The sequence below is a fragment of the Hemitrygon akajei genome, chromosome 17 (genome assembly GCF_048418815.1).
Source record: "Hemitrygon akajei chromosome 17, sHemAka1.3, whole genome shotgun sequence".
Lineage (NCBI taxonomy): Eukaryota > Metazoa > Chordata > Chondrichthyes > Myliobatiformes > Dasyatidae > Hemitrygon > Hemitrygon akajei.
The window spans coordinates 28,062,180-28,076,109 of NC_133140.1; the positions used below are offsets into that span (position 1 = coordinate 28,062,180).

Below are 13,930 nucleotides of genomic sequence, written 5' to 3' on the forward strand. Positions count from 1 at the left end.
CGAGTAGACAGGGGCATATTTGACATGTTCCCAATATTAGCTGGGATTTTGGGAGAGAGGCTTCACCGTCCTTCTCACAGCTGGTGCACGATCACCTATCTTCACTGTCGACAGAATTCGAGCATTACTTCCCAACTGCAAGTGACCCAAGACATGTATAGGAATGGGTCCATGACAATAGACAATAGACAGTAGGTGCAGGAGTAGGCCATTCGGCCCTTCTAGCCAGCACCGCCATTCACTGTGATCATGGCTGATCATACACAATCAATAGACAATAGGTGCAGAAGTAGACCATTTGGCTCTTCGAGCCTGCACCGCCATTTTGAGATCATGGCTGATCACCTACCATCAATACCCAGTTCCTGCCTTGTCCCCATATCCCTTGATTCCCCTATCCATAAGATACCTATCTAGCTCTTTCTTGAAAGCATCCAGAGAATTGGCCTCCACTACCTTCCGAGGCAGTGCATTCCAGACCCCCACAACTCTCTGGGAGAAGAAGTTTTTCCTTAACTCTGTCCTAAATGACCTACCCCTTATTCTCAAACCATGCCCTCTGGTACTGGACTCTCCCAGCATCTGGAACATATTTCCTGCCTCTATCTTGTCCAATCCCTTAATAATCTTATGTTTCAATCAGATCCCCTCTCAATCTCCTTAATTCCAGTGTGTACAAGCCCAGTCTCTCTAACCTTTCTGCGTAAGACAGTCCAGACATCCCAGGAATTAACCTCGTGAATCTACGCTGCACTTCATGTACAGCCAGGATGTCCTTCCTTAACCCTGGAGACCAAAACTGTACACAATACTCCAGGTGTGGTCTCACCAGGGCTCTGAACAAATGCAAGAGGATTTCCTTGCTCTTGTACTCAATTCCCTTTGTAATAAAGGCCAACATTCCATTAGCCTTTTTCACTGCCTGCTGCACTTGCTCATTCACCTTCAGTGACTGATGAACAAGGACTCCTAGATCTCTTTGTATTTCTCCCTTACCTAACTCGACACTGTTCAGATAATAATCTGCCTTCCTGTTCTTACTCCCAAAGTGGATAACCTCACACTTATTCACATTCAATCAGTACCCCGTTCCTGCCCTCTCCCCATATCCCTTGACCCCGCTATCTATAAGAGCTCTATCTAACTCTCTCTTGAATGCATCCAGAGACTTGGCCTCCACTGCCTTCTGGGGCAGAGCATTCCACATATCCACCACTCTCTGGGTGAAAAAGTTTTTCCACATCTCTGTTCTAAATGGCCTACCCCTTATTCTTAAACTGTGGCCTCTAGTTCTGGACTCACCCATCAGCGGGAACATGCTTCCTGCCTCTATCTTGTCCAATCCCTTAATAATCTTATGTTTCAATCAGATCCCCTCTCAATCTCCTTAATTCCAGTGTGTACAAGCCCAGTCTCTCTAACCTTTCTGCGTAAGACAGTCCAGACATCCCAGGAATTAACCTCGTGAATCTACGCTGCACTTCATGTACAGCCAGGATGTCCTTCCTTAACCCTGGAGACCAAAACTGTACACAATACTCCAGGTGTGGTCTCACCAGGGCTCTGAACAAATGCAAGAGGATTTCCTTGCTCTTGTACTCAATTCCCTTTGTAATAAAGGCCAACATTCCATTAGCCTTTTTCACTGCCTGCTGCACTTGCTCATTCACCTTCAGTGACTGATGAACAAGGACTCCTAGATCTCTTTGTATTTCTCCCTTACCTAACTCGACACTGTTCAGATAATAATCTGCCTTCCTGTTCTTACTCCCAAAGTGGATAACCTCACACTTATTCACATTCAATCAGTACCCCGTTCCTGCCCTCTCCCCATATCCCTTGACCCCGCTATCTATAAGAGCTCTATCTAACTCTCTCTTGAATGCATCCAGAGACTTGGCCTCCACTGCCTTCTGGGGCAGAGCATTCCACATATCCACCACTCTCTGGGTGAAAAAGTTTTTCCACATCTCTGTTCTAAATGGCCTACCCCTTATTCTTAAACTGTGGCCTCTAGTTCTGGACTCACCCATCAGCAGGAACATGCTTCCTGCCTCCAGCGTGTCTAATCCCTTAATAATCTTATATGTTTCAATCAGATCCCCTCTCATCCTTCTAAATTCCAGTGTATACAAGCCCAGTCGCTCCAATCTTTCAACATATGATAGTCCCGCCATTCCAGGAATTAACCTTGTGAACCTACGCTGCACTCCCTCAATAGCAAGAATGTCCTTCCTCAAATTTGGAGACCAAAACTGCACACAATACTCCAGGTGTGGTCTCACCAGGGCCCTGTACAGTTGCAGAAGGACCTCTTTACTCCTATACTCAATTCCTCTTGTTATAAAGGCCAGCATGCCATTAGCTTTCTTCACTGCCTGCTGTACCTGCATGCTTGCTTTCATTGACTGATGTACAAGAACACCCAGATCTCGTTGCACTTCCCCTTTTCCTAACTTGACTCCATTTAGATAGTAATCTGCCTTCCTGTTCTTGCCACCAAAGTGGACAACCTCACATTTATCCACATTAAACTGCATCTGCCATACATTTGCCCACTCACCCAACCTGTCCAAATCACCCTGCATTCTCATAACATCCTCCTGACATTTCATACTGCCACCCAGCTTTGTGTCATCAGCAAATTTGCTAATGTTACTTTTAATCCCTTCATCTAAATCATTAATGTATATTGTAAACAGCTGCGGTCCCAGCACCAAACCTTGCGGTACCCCATTGGTCACAGCCTGCCATTCCGAAAGGGACCCGTTAATCACTACTCTTTGTTTCCTGTCAGCCAGCCAATTTTCAATCCATGTCAGTACTCTGCCCCCAATACCATGTGCCCTAATTTTGCCCACTAATCTCCTATGTGGGACTTTATCAAAAGCTTTCTGCAAGTCCAGGTACACTACATCCACTGGCTCTCCCTTGTCCATTTTCATAGTTACATCCTCGAAAAACTCCAGAAGATTAGTCAAGCATGATTTTCCTTCATAAATCCATGCTGACTCGGACTGATCCTTCTACTGCTATCCAAATGTGTCGTAATTTCCTCTTTTATAATTGACTCCAGCATCTTTCCCACCACTGAGGTCAGGATAACCGGTCTATAATTCCCTGTTTTCTCTCTCCCTCCTTTCTTGAAAAGTGGGACAACATTAGCCACCCTCCAATCAGCAGGAACTGTTCCTGAATCTATAGAACATTGGAAAATGATTACCAATGCATCCACGATTTCTAGAGCCACCTCTTTAAGTACCCTGGGATGCAGACCATCAGGTCCCGGGGACTTATCAGCCTTCAGACTCAACAGTCTATCCAACACTGTTTCTTGCCTAATATAAATTTCCTTCAGTTCATCCTTTACCCTAGTTCCTTTGGCCACTATTACATCTGGGAGATTGTTTCTGTCTTCGCTAGTGAAGACAGATCCAAAGTACCTGTTCAACTCATCTGCCATTTCCTTGTTCCCCATAATAAATTCACCCGTTTCTGTCTTCAATGGCCCAATTTTGGTCTTAACTATTTTTTTGCTATTTACATACCTAAAGAAGCTTTTACTATCCTCCTTTATATTCTTGGCTAGTTTACCTTCGTACCTCATTTTTTCTTGGCGTATTGCCTTTTTTGTTATCTTCTGTTGCTCTTTAAAAGCTTCCCAGTCCTCTGGTTTCCCGCTCATCTTTGCTATGTTATACTTCTTCTCTTTTATTTTTATACTGTCCTTTACTTCCCTTGTCAGCCACGGCCGCCCCTTACTCCCTTTAGGATCTTTCTTCCTCTTTGGAATGAACTGATCCTGCACCTTCTGCATTGTTCCCAGAAATACCTGCCATTGTTGTTCCACTGTCTTCCCTGCTAGAATATTATTCCTTTGAACTTTGGCCAGCTCCTCCCTCATAGCTCCATAGTCCCTTTGTTCATTTGTGAATGTCCCTGGTGAATCATCCATGTCAGCACGGGAAGATCAACTCCTCGAGCTTGCAAATGACGGTGGACTGAAAAGTATGTTTGACATAATATCGCTGTCGGCATTCTGGATCAAAGTCAAGGCTGAATATCCTGAGATAGCCACGAAAGTACTGAAAACGTTGCTTCTATTTTCAGCATCTTATCTCTGCAAAGCGGGGTTTTCATGGGGTTGCTGTTGGTTAAAAATGAAATCAAATCCTTAGAAAGAGGTGACATGGGATAGGAAGATGTAGAATCCTTGCGGGTAAAGTTAAGAGACTGCAAGGGTAAAAAGACCCTGCCGGGAGTTTGTATACAGCCTGTGAACTATAACCAAGATGTGAGATACAAGTTACAACAGGAGATAGAAATGGGCAATATTACGATAGTCACGGGGGATTCCTGGAGGGTATTACTGGAGGGCAGCAATGGGAATTGATTCCCGGCTGGTGGGTGCTGGTGCTGTATCAGTAGTGGTCTAATATTGGAGGGCAGCAATGGGAATTGATTCCCGGTTGGTGGGTGCTGGTGCTGTATCAGTAGTGGTCTAATACTGGAGGGCAGCAATGGGAATTGATTCCCGGCCGGTGGGTGCTGGTGCTGTATCAGTAGTGGTCTAATATTGGAGGGCAGCAATGGGAATTGATTCCCGGCTGGTGGGTGCTGGTGCTGTATCAGTAGTGGTCTAATATTGGAGGGCAGCAATGGGAATTGATTCCCGGCTGGTGGGTGCTGTTGCTGTATCAGTAGTGGTCTATTACTGGAGGGCAGCAATGGGAATTGATTCCCAGCTGGTGGGTGCTGGAGCTGTATCAGTAGTGGTCTGATACTGGAGGGCAAAGATTCAACGTTGGTGGAAAAAACTTAAAGGGCATCTGATGGACAACCTTTTCCCACTGGAATTGTCTTGACTGAGGAACAACTAGTTGAAACTAGTTGAAAGACATTTGGACAGCAAAGTTTTAGTGGAAAATAGCCAAATGCAGACAATTTGGACTAGTGCAGGCAGGCACTGGGGTCAACATGAACACATTGGGCTCAAAGGCCCATTTTTTGTGCTGTATAATTCTGACTCTGAAATCTGGGAAGTTTTTAATCCCCTACTGGACTCGATGAAGGGTCCACCTGCACCCTGGGATCAGCATTTTGCCGGCAGGAAGGAAGGACTATAGCTTGCAGTTCGGAGTCCCAAGGTTCCACAGAGTTCTATGGGTTCAGGGAGGTCTGCTGGCTTTTGAGCAGAAGATGGACATCCATGATCCCTTATTGGATCGCCATCTTCAGCTGTTTAATTCTGTGTTAAAACTGGTTTACCTTATTGTGTTCCACAGTTAATTTTATCTTCTCATTCTTACTAAGTTTCTACTTTGTGGGCAAGAGGAGAGAGAACTGCACAAAAGTCACTATGGACTGCAGAGCAAGTTCATTCTTCTCGGCTCAGTCTAACAGTATTTTTTACTTGTCTCTGCAGGGATTTATTTCTATACTCTGGTGAAGTACATGGTAGATTGGGGCTACCTCAGAGATGAAGATATCCGTGGTGCTCCATATGACTGGCGACGAGCACCCAGTAAGTCATATATTCGGAAGGGAGGGCTGGTCATTACTGCTATGGCCTCACTTGAGTGGGAAACGCCCCATGTGTTCAGAGTGGTGGCTCAGTGATGAGTAGATGTGTGATTTTTCCAAACCTGAACTTGGTTATTCCTTCCAGAACTATGCTGGATGAACAAAAGCACTTCCCTGACCCTTGAGCAACATTAGTGGTCTGATTTTTTTTTTTTTAAATCACAACAAAACCTAGGACAGGTTTTATTGGCTGTGTGTTGGAGATAGAAAAGAGCAAAATTAAAAAAATACTGGGGTATAATTTGAAAGAAAGGAGCTTCTGCGAATTTTGCCTGGCCCTTACAGACCTCCCTTTGCATAGAGCTGAAGCTAGCACAATCAGATAATGGATATTCTGAACAGTCACTGGATAAGAGAGACTTGTCTTGGGCACTACATTCCACAATCTGCTTGCAGCAGAGACCAGACTCATTTTTCACTGCAGGAACACGGGAGATTTTTGTTTTTTTAAAAAAAAAAAAAGCTTTATAGGTTCTTGAATAATATTTGTTCCTGATAATTATAAATAATGTCATACCTGACTTGAGCCCCTCTCTAATGGTCTTTCTTTTTTGTTATTTGCAACTTTCACTAGATTTTTGTTTCCCCACCTTTTCTGTCTCCGTCTCCAGCAGCAGCCAGTTTCTCAGTTCTGTTCCAGCAAATGAGTTAATTGCATCAGTCTATATGCGCTGTGTGTAGATGTGCTCAGTGGTGGGGAGGGCTTTACCCATATCCACTCTTTGTAGACATTTTTGTTCAAGGGTATTGGTTTTTCCATACCAGGCCATGATGCACTCTCCACCACACATCTATAGAAGTTGGTCAAAGTTTTCGATGTCATACCAATTCTTTGCAAACTTCTAAAGATGTAAAGGCACTTTGTAATTGCATTGAAGTGTTGGGCCTAGGACAAACCCTCTGAAATGATGACACCAAGTATTTGAAGTGGCTGACGCTCTCCACCTCCGATTGGCTCATAGACCACCAGTCCCCTCGGAGTACTCCTCCTGAAGTCAATCCTCCTGCTTGATCTTGCTGACATTGAGTGAGAGGTTGTTGTTGTGGCACCACTCAGCCAGATTTTCAATCTCCCTCCTACATGCTGATTCGTCACCCCCTTTGATTGATTTAGCCAATGAGGACAGTGTCATCAGCGAGCTTAAGTATCGCCCTGTAGCTGTGCTTAACATCACAGTGTTAAGTGAGTAGAGCAGGGAGCTAAACACACAACCTTGTGGGGCACCTTTGCTAATGGATATTTATTGCTTACCTTCCTACTAATCTTTGCTATATTATATCCCCTTTCTTTTGCTTTTATGCTGTCTTTGACTTCCCTTGTCGGCCACGGTTGCTTCATCCTCCCTTTAGAATACTTCATCTTTGGGATGAATCTTTCTTGCATCTTTGATGTATGTACTTTGATAGTAAAGTTACTTTGAGGCTGGTACAGCGTTATTCTAAGGAAATGCTGCCAGACCCAATAGCAGCTCCCAAATTTTCAGCAATAACTTCTCGTATCCTCTCCTAGGAGTTGTCCTCAGCTCCCTTAGTAATATCTACTTGTTCTTGTAAATGATATCCAGCTGACCACTATTCCTGATCCCAGAGGCTTTCCAATGTCAAGATGTGGATTTTCTCCAAATGACCAACAGCAGATTCAATTGCCTTTGTTCCTGCCCCTTCCCTTGCCCAGTCACCAGAGCTGAATTTGGCTCTATTGAAAATTCAGTTAGCCACAATCTATTCTGCTGAGAGCTGAATACAGTGTTTTGTCATTAAGGCATTGTAGCCTCACCCTTCAGTACCCTGTGTGCTCTCTAATATTGGTATACCTACATCAATTTCACTGTTGTTGAACAACAGGCACCTTGCTACCTTGATCCCATCCACTGGAAAGTCAGTTTTTTAAACACATTTAATCACGTTTTCTAAGCTCTTATTAAGCCATATGGTCTTTAATAATTTTATCCCCATTTTTCTTCACCTTTACTCTCCACCTTTTCTCTAGCGCCCTCTCATGCTCTAAAACCTAGCATGTAAGAGCAGTTACAGAGAAAGCACAGCAACACCTCTACTTCCTTAGGAGTTGCTGAAGATTTGGCATGACATCTAAAACTTCGACAAGCCTCTATCGATGTGTAATGGAGAACATAGACTGGTACGGAAGCACCAATACCTTTGAATGGAAAATCCTACAAAAATTAGTGCATAGGGCCCAGTCCATCATGAGTAAAGCCCTCCCCACTATCAAGCACATCTGTGTGAAGTGTTTTTGCGGGAATGCAATATTCATCATCAGGGACTCTCGCCATTCAGATCGTACTCTCTTCTCACTGCTGCCATCAGGAAAAAGGTGTAGGATTCTGAGGACTCGCACCATCTGGTTCGGGAACAGTTATTACCTCTCAACCATCAGGCTCATGAACCAAAGGGGATAACTTCACTCAGCTTCACTTGCCCCATCATTGAAATATTCCCACAACCTATGGACTTGCTTTAAAGGATTCTTCATCTCATGTTCTTGATATTTATTGCTGCTTTCTTTATTATTATTATTTCTCTTTGTACTTGGAAACAGAAAAACTACAGCACAATACAGGCCCTTCAGCCCACAATGCTATGCCGAATTTGTACTTACTTTAGAAGTTAGCTAGGGTTACCCATAGCCCTCTGTTTTTCTAAGCTCCTATCCAGGAGTCTCTTAAAAGACCCTATTGATTCTGCCTCCATCACCATTGTCGGCAGCCCATTCCATGCACCCTCTGAGTTTTTTTTTAAAACCCTGCCATCTTCTCTGTACCAACTTCTAAGCACCTTAAAACTGTGTCCCCTCATGATAGCCATTTCAGCCCTTGGAAAAAAGCCTTTGACTTATCCACATGATCACTGCCTCTCATCATCTTATACACCTGTCAGGTCACCTCTCATCCTCCGTTGCTCCAAGGAAGAAAGGCTAAGTTCACTTGACCTATTTTCATAAGGCACGCTCCCCAATCCAGGCAACATCCTTGTAAATCTCCTCTGCACCCTTTCTATAGTTTCCACATCCTTCCTGTAGTGAGGTGACCAAAACTGAGCACATTACTCCAAGTGGGGTCTGACCAGGGTCCTGTGTAGCTGTAACATTACCTCTCGGCTCTTAAACTCAATCCTACGGTTTAAGAAGGCCAATGCACCATATTCCGTTTTAACCACCAAGTCAACCTGTGCAGTAGTTTTGAGTGTCCTATGGTCTTGGACCCCAAGATCCCTCTGATCCTCCACACTGCCAAGAGTCTTACCATTGATGCTTATATTCTTCCATCATATTTGACCTACCAAAATGAACCACCTCACACTTATCTGGGTTGAACTCCATCTGTCACTTCTCAGCCCATTTTTGCATCCTATCAATGTCCCGCTGTAACCTCTGACAGCCTTCCACACTATCCACAACACCTCCAACCTTTGTGTCATCAGCAAACTTATTAACCCATCCCTCCACTTCTTCATCCAGGTCATTTATAAAAATCACAAAGAGTAGGGGTCCCAGAACAGATCTCTGAGGCACACCACTGGTGACCAACCTCCATGCAGAATATGACCCATCCACAACCACTCTTTGCCTTCTGTGGGCAAGCCAGCTCTGGATCTACAAAGCAATGTCCCCTTGGATCCTATGCCTCCTTACTTTCTCAATAAGCCTTGCATGGGGTACCTTATCAAATACCTTGCTGAAATCCATATACACTACACCTACTGCTCTACCTTCATCAACGTGTTTAGTCACATCCTCAAAAAATTCAATCAGGCTCGTAAAGCACAACATGCCTTTGAAGCCATGCTGACTATTCCTAATCATGTTATGTCTCCCCAAATGTTCATAAATCCTGCCTCTCAGGATCTTTTCCATCAACTTACAAACCACTGAAGTAAGACACACTGGTCTATAATTTCCTGGGCTATCTCTACTCCCTTTCTTGAATAAGGGAACAACATCTGTAACTCTTCAGTCTTCTGGAACCTCCCCCGTCCCCATTGATGATGCAAAGATCTTTGCCAGAGGCTCAGCAATCTCCTCCCTCGCCTCCCACTGTAGCCTGGTGTGCATCTCATCCGGTCCCGGAGACTTGTGCAACTTGATGCTTTCCAAAAGCTCCAGCACATCCTCTTTCTTAATGTCTATATGCTTAAGCTTTTCAATCTGCTGTAAGTCAACCTTACAATCGCCAAGATCCTTTTCCATAATGAATACTTTGCTTCAGTATTCACTAAGTACCTCAGCTATCTCCTTCGGTTCCATACACACTTTTCCACTGTCACACTTGATTGGTCCTATTTTCTCACATCTTATCCTCTTGCTCTTCATATACTTGTAGAATGTCTTGGGGGTTTTCTTTAATCCTGTTCGCCAAGGCCTTCCCTTGGCCCTTTCTGGCTCTCCTAATTTCATTCTTAAGCTGCTTCTGGCTAGCCTTATAATCTTCTAGGTCATTATCATTACTAGTTTTTTTTTGTTTTTTTTTTTGAACCTTTCATAAACTTTTCCTTTCCTCTTGACTAAATTTACAACAGCCTTTGTACACCACGGTTCCTGTACGCTATTATCCTTTCCCTGTCTCATTGGAACATACCTGTGCAGAATGCCACGCAAATATCCCCTGAATATTTGCCACATTTCTGCCGTACATTTCCCTGAGAACATCTATTCCCAATTTATTCTTCCAAGTTCCCGGCTGATAGCTTCATATTTCCCCTTACTCCAATTCAATGCTTTCCTAACTTGTCTGTTCCTATCCTTCTCCAATGCTTTGGTAAAGGAGATAGAATTATGATCACTATCTCCAAAATGCTCTCTCACTGAGAGATCTGACACCTGACCAGGTTCATTTCCCAATGACAGATCAAGGACAATAGACAGTAGGTGCAGGAGTAGGCCATTCGGCCCTTCTAGCCAGCACCGCCATTCACTGTGATCATGGCTGATCATACACAATCAGTACCCCGTTCCTGCCCTCTCCCCATATCCCTTGACCCCGCTATCTATAAGAGCTCTATCTAACTCTCTCTTGAATGCATCCAGAGACTTGGCCTCCACTGCCTTCTGGGGCAGAGCATTCCACATATCCACCACTCTCTGGGTGAAAAAGTTTTTCCGCATCTCCGTTCTAAATGGCCTACCCCTTATTCTTAAACTGTGGCCTCTAGTTCTGGACTCACCCATCAGCGGGAACATGCTTCCTGCCTCCAGTGTGTCCAATCCCTTAATAATCTTGTATGTTTCAATCAGATCCCCTCTCATCCTTCTAAATTCCAGTGTATACAAGCCCAGTTGCTCCAATACAAGCCCAGTACAACCTCTCCTCTTGTAGGCTTATCTACATATTGTGTCAGGAAACCTTCCTGAACACACCTTACAAACTCCACCTGATCTAAACCCCTTGATCTAGGGAGATGCCAATTGATATTTGGGAAATTAAAATCTCCCACCACGGCAACCCTGTTATTACACCTTTCCAGAATCTGTCTCCCTATCTGCTCCTCGATGTCCCTGCTACTATTGGGTGGTCTATTTTTTTTAAACACAAAAAAAACCCCCAGTAGAGATATTGACCCCTTCCTGTTTCTAACTTCCACCCACAGAGACTCAGTAGACAATCCCTACATGACCTCCTCCTTTTCTGCAGCCATGACTGTCCCTGATCAGCAGTGCACAGTTTGTCTTTTGCACAGTGGTTGAATGCTCAAACTGGCATGGTCCGTTGATTCTATCTTGGTTTTTCTATCTTGGATGTATTAAGCATGCCCACAACAAAATGAGCTCAGGATTGTATATGGTGACATGTATATACTTTGATCATTTACTTTGAACTAATAGAATGTTTTTCTTTTGTTAAATGTAGCTATTTACTCATACTACATCAAAGTCATAGGTGTACAGATTAATATTTGTATTTTTTAATCAGAGAGCTAATTTAACTATTCAAGTAGTTATTACCTAGGTTTTAGAAAGCTTCATTGTTAAACCAATCTAAAGACTAGACCACTTTAGATTAAACCAATCTAAAGAATACATCTTTTATTGGGTCTTACATGAGGGAAATGTAAAAAAAATTCTGTTCCACAGCAACAGTGAAATCCTCTTCATTCTTTATTTCCAGATGAAAATGCACAGTTTTTCAAGGATCTGCAGGCAATGATTGAATCCATGTACAAGCAATATGGTAGTCCTGTCGTTCTGATTGCGCACAGTATGGGAAACCTGTACACACTCTATTTCTTGAACCATCTGCCCCAGGAGTGGAAAGACAAGTACATTAAATCCTACATCGCACTGGGGGCTCCTTGGGGAGGTGTGTCGAAGACTTTGCGAGTTCTGGCTACAGGTTGGTCATAGTAGCATGTCATTATGAAGCATGGAGAGTGCTCTTCAACTAAAAATACTGTAAATGAAACGTGAATTTCATTCACAGTAGTATTAAATTGCTGAATAATAGCAGCTTGGTAGAGAATTGTAGGATGCAGGTCTGGTGATGAGATTCCTTTTGTGTGGTTATAAGTGTATTGTCCTCCAGGGGAGTTAAGAGGGCAATTTGCCTTCTGCCCCTATGTCCAGAGGTTAAGTGGAAACATGATGGTAAGTTGGAATGGATGATAAGTTATTTGTCTTGGGTCCAGAAATGAACAGAGTTCACTTGGTGTAATTTTCCATACACCTTTAAACTTAATCACTTCACAACTTCCAACTTGCCCCAGTCCTATTTGTAATGACACTACTTAATGACATGATTCTAGTTCAGGCAGATGAGGCTCGTCAGCCGGGGTTGGCAGCTCATCTGGAAGAAGGAAACCTCTGATCTCAAGCCTCCACTGCCCCACAGCTATACCAACTCGTGGGGAAGGCTTTGCGAGTAAATCCCATGGGGAAAACTCTAGAGCAGGAGGCCCTGAAGCAGTCATACATTGAGTTCATTGCTGCCCTGTGACTCCCCTGGTGCCAAGCTGTATCGATCTGTGCCATTCCTCTGGATTCATCAGCTGCGAGGAGGGCGAGAGTCTGCTGCGTGGGCATTAGCTTGCTCTCCATATCGTACTGCCCTGGCTTGCATTTAGTATTCAGCTAGGACACAACCCCATGGTTAACTCCAACTAACAGAGGGCCACTAGATCCTAGGTATTTACCAAAAGAATTAACCACAATTGACATTGCCTTTTAAAGTGATTAAAAGACAATTGAATGAAAGTTGTCAGATAAGCAACTCCAGGGCAGGGCCAAAAACCACCTTAATCCAAGGCCAATTTTACTGACTAGTCGGTGATCTTCAGTCCTCTGGAGATTTTGATGTGGATCTAATATTATTTTAAAAGTCCTGAAGTAACTGAACTTCTGGAGCAGGAAAATGAGCCCCCAAAACCTTTTAACAAAGATCAGAATGCCCATGATAAACATAAGCACCTTCCTATTTATCAAGTTGCTATCGTAAGATTCTTCAGTATAATAACAGTGCCCCTTCAAACCTTTTTTATTGAATTTTCAAATGGTTACAGAAGGAAAAAAAATTATCAACCCTCCCCTTAACCCCTCCCCCCTAACATATCCCTGTAGAAAGAGAAAAAAAGAGAAGAAAGAAAGAATGCCTGGATATCGGAAGATCCCCACATGCTCCATGGAGTTCATAATAGCTTTAGTATATATATTTATTTCTTTCCCCAAATAACCAATAATTTTATCTTCGGAGCACCTATATATTTAATCCTATCTTTTGTAAATAAGGGCGCCAAATTTTCAGAAATATTTCATATTTATCTCAAATTATAAGTAATTTTTTTTAATGGAATGCAGCTAAAAGCTATATCTATTTTCATTTTCTTAATGTATGTTAAAATTCTTTTTCTTTTCACCGGTCCAATAAGCCCATTAACATTAAAACTTTAAAAATTCAGTAAATTAGTCATTATTTTAACAGGGTTACTCCAGTCTATAGTAATACCTAACTTTTCAACTTTCGTAGTACCTTGGGGAATCTTTTTAAAATTCTCCGTGTTGCTATGTGTCTCTTCCCCCCCCCCCCCCCCCCCCGATTGTCCAGGCAAAGAAAGAAAGATTAAAGAAAAATAGATTATAAAGAAAAAACACAACATTACCCCCTCCGTTGTGCGGGTCATGGCAATCACCATGATTACACACGTGAATCCCGTAGCAATCGATCAGAAGTTCCCCCAGCTCCCCCGTAACATAAAAAAGTATATATAAGAGAAGAAAAAATAATATCACTACTCTTGATTAATATTTCTCAAATTTTTACCTTTCTCCCCCTGTATCGTATAATTAAGAATATATTTAAATATTCTTCTGTCCTTAAACATCCATCAACTCCATTCACTG

At 43.1% G+C, this 13,930-nt stretch overlaps 1 protein-coding gene across 2 annotated transcripts in view; it reads left to right on the plus strand.

Moving 5' to 3' along the window:
- Positions 1-13,930, plus strand: part of LOC140740560 (lysosomal phospholipase A and acyltransferase-like) — a 365,712-nt gene that overhangs the window by 347,057 nt on the left and 4,725 nt on the right. For both annotated transcript variants that reach the window (XM_073069819.1, XM_073069821.1), the window contains 2 exons: positions 5,426-5,524; positions 11,706-11,930. In XM_073069819.1, coding sequence (XP_072925920.1) covers positions 5,426-5,524; positions 11,706-11,930 — 324 coding nt within the window. The remainder of the gene's footprint in view (positions 1-5,425; positions 5,525-11,705; positions 11,931-13,930) is intronic.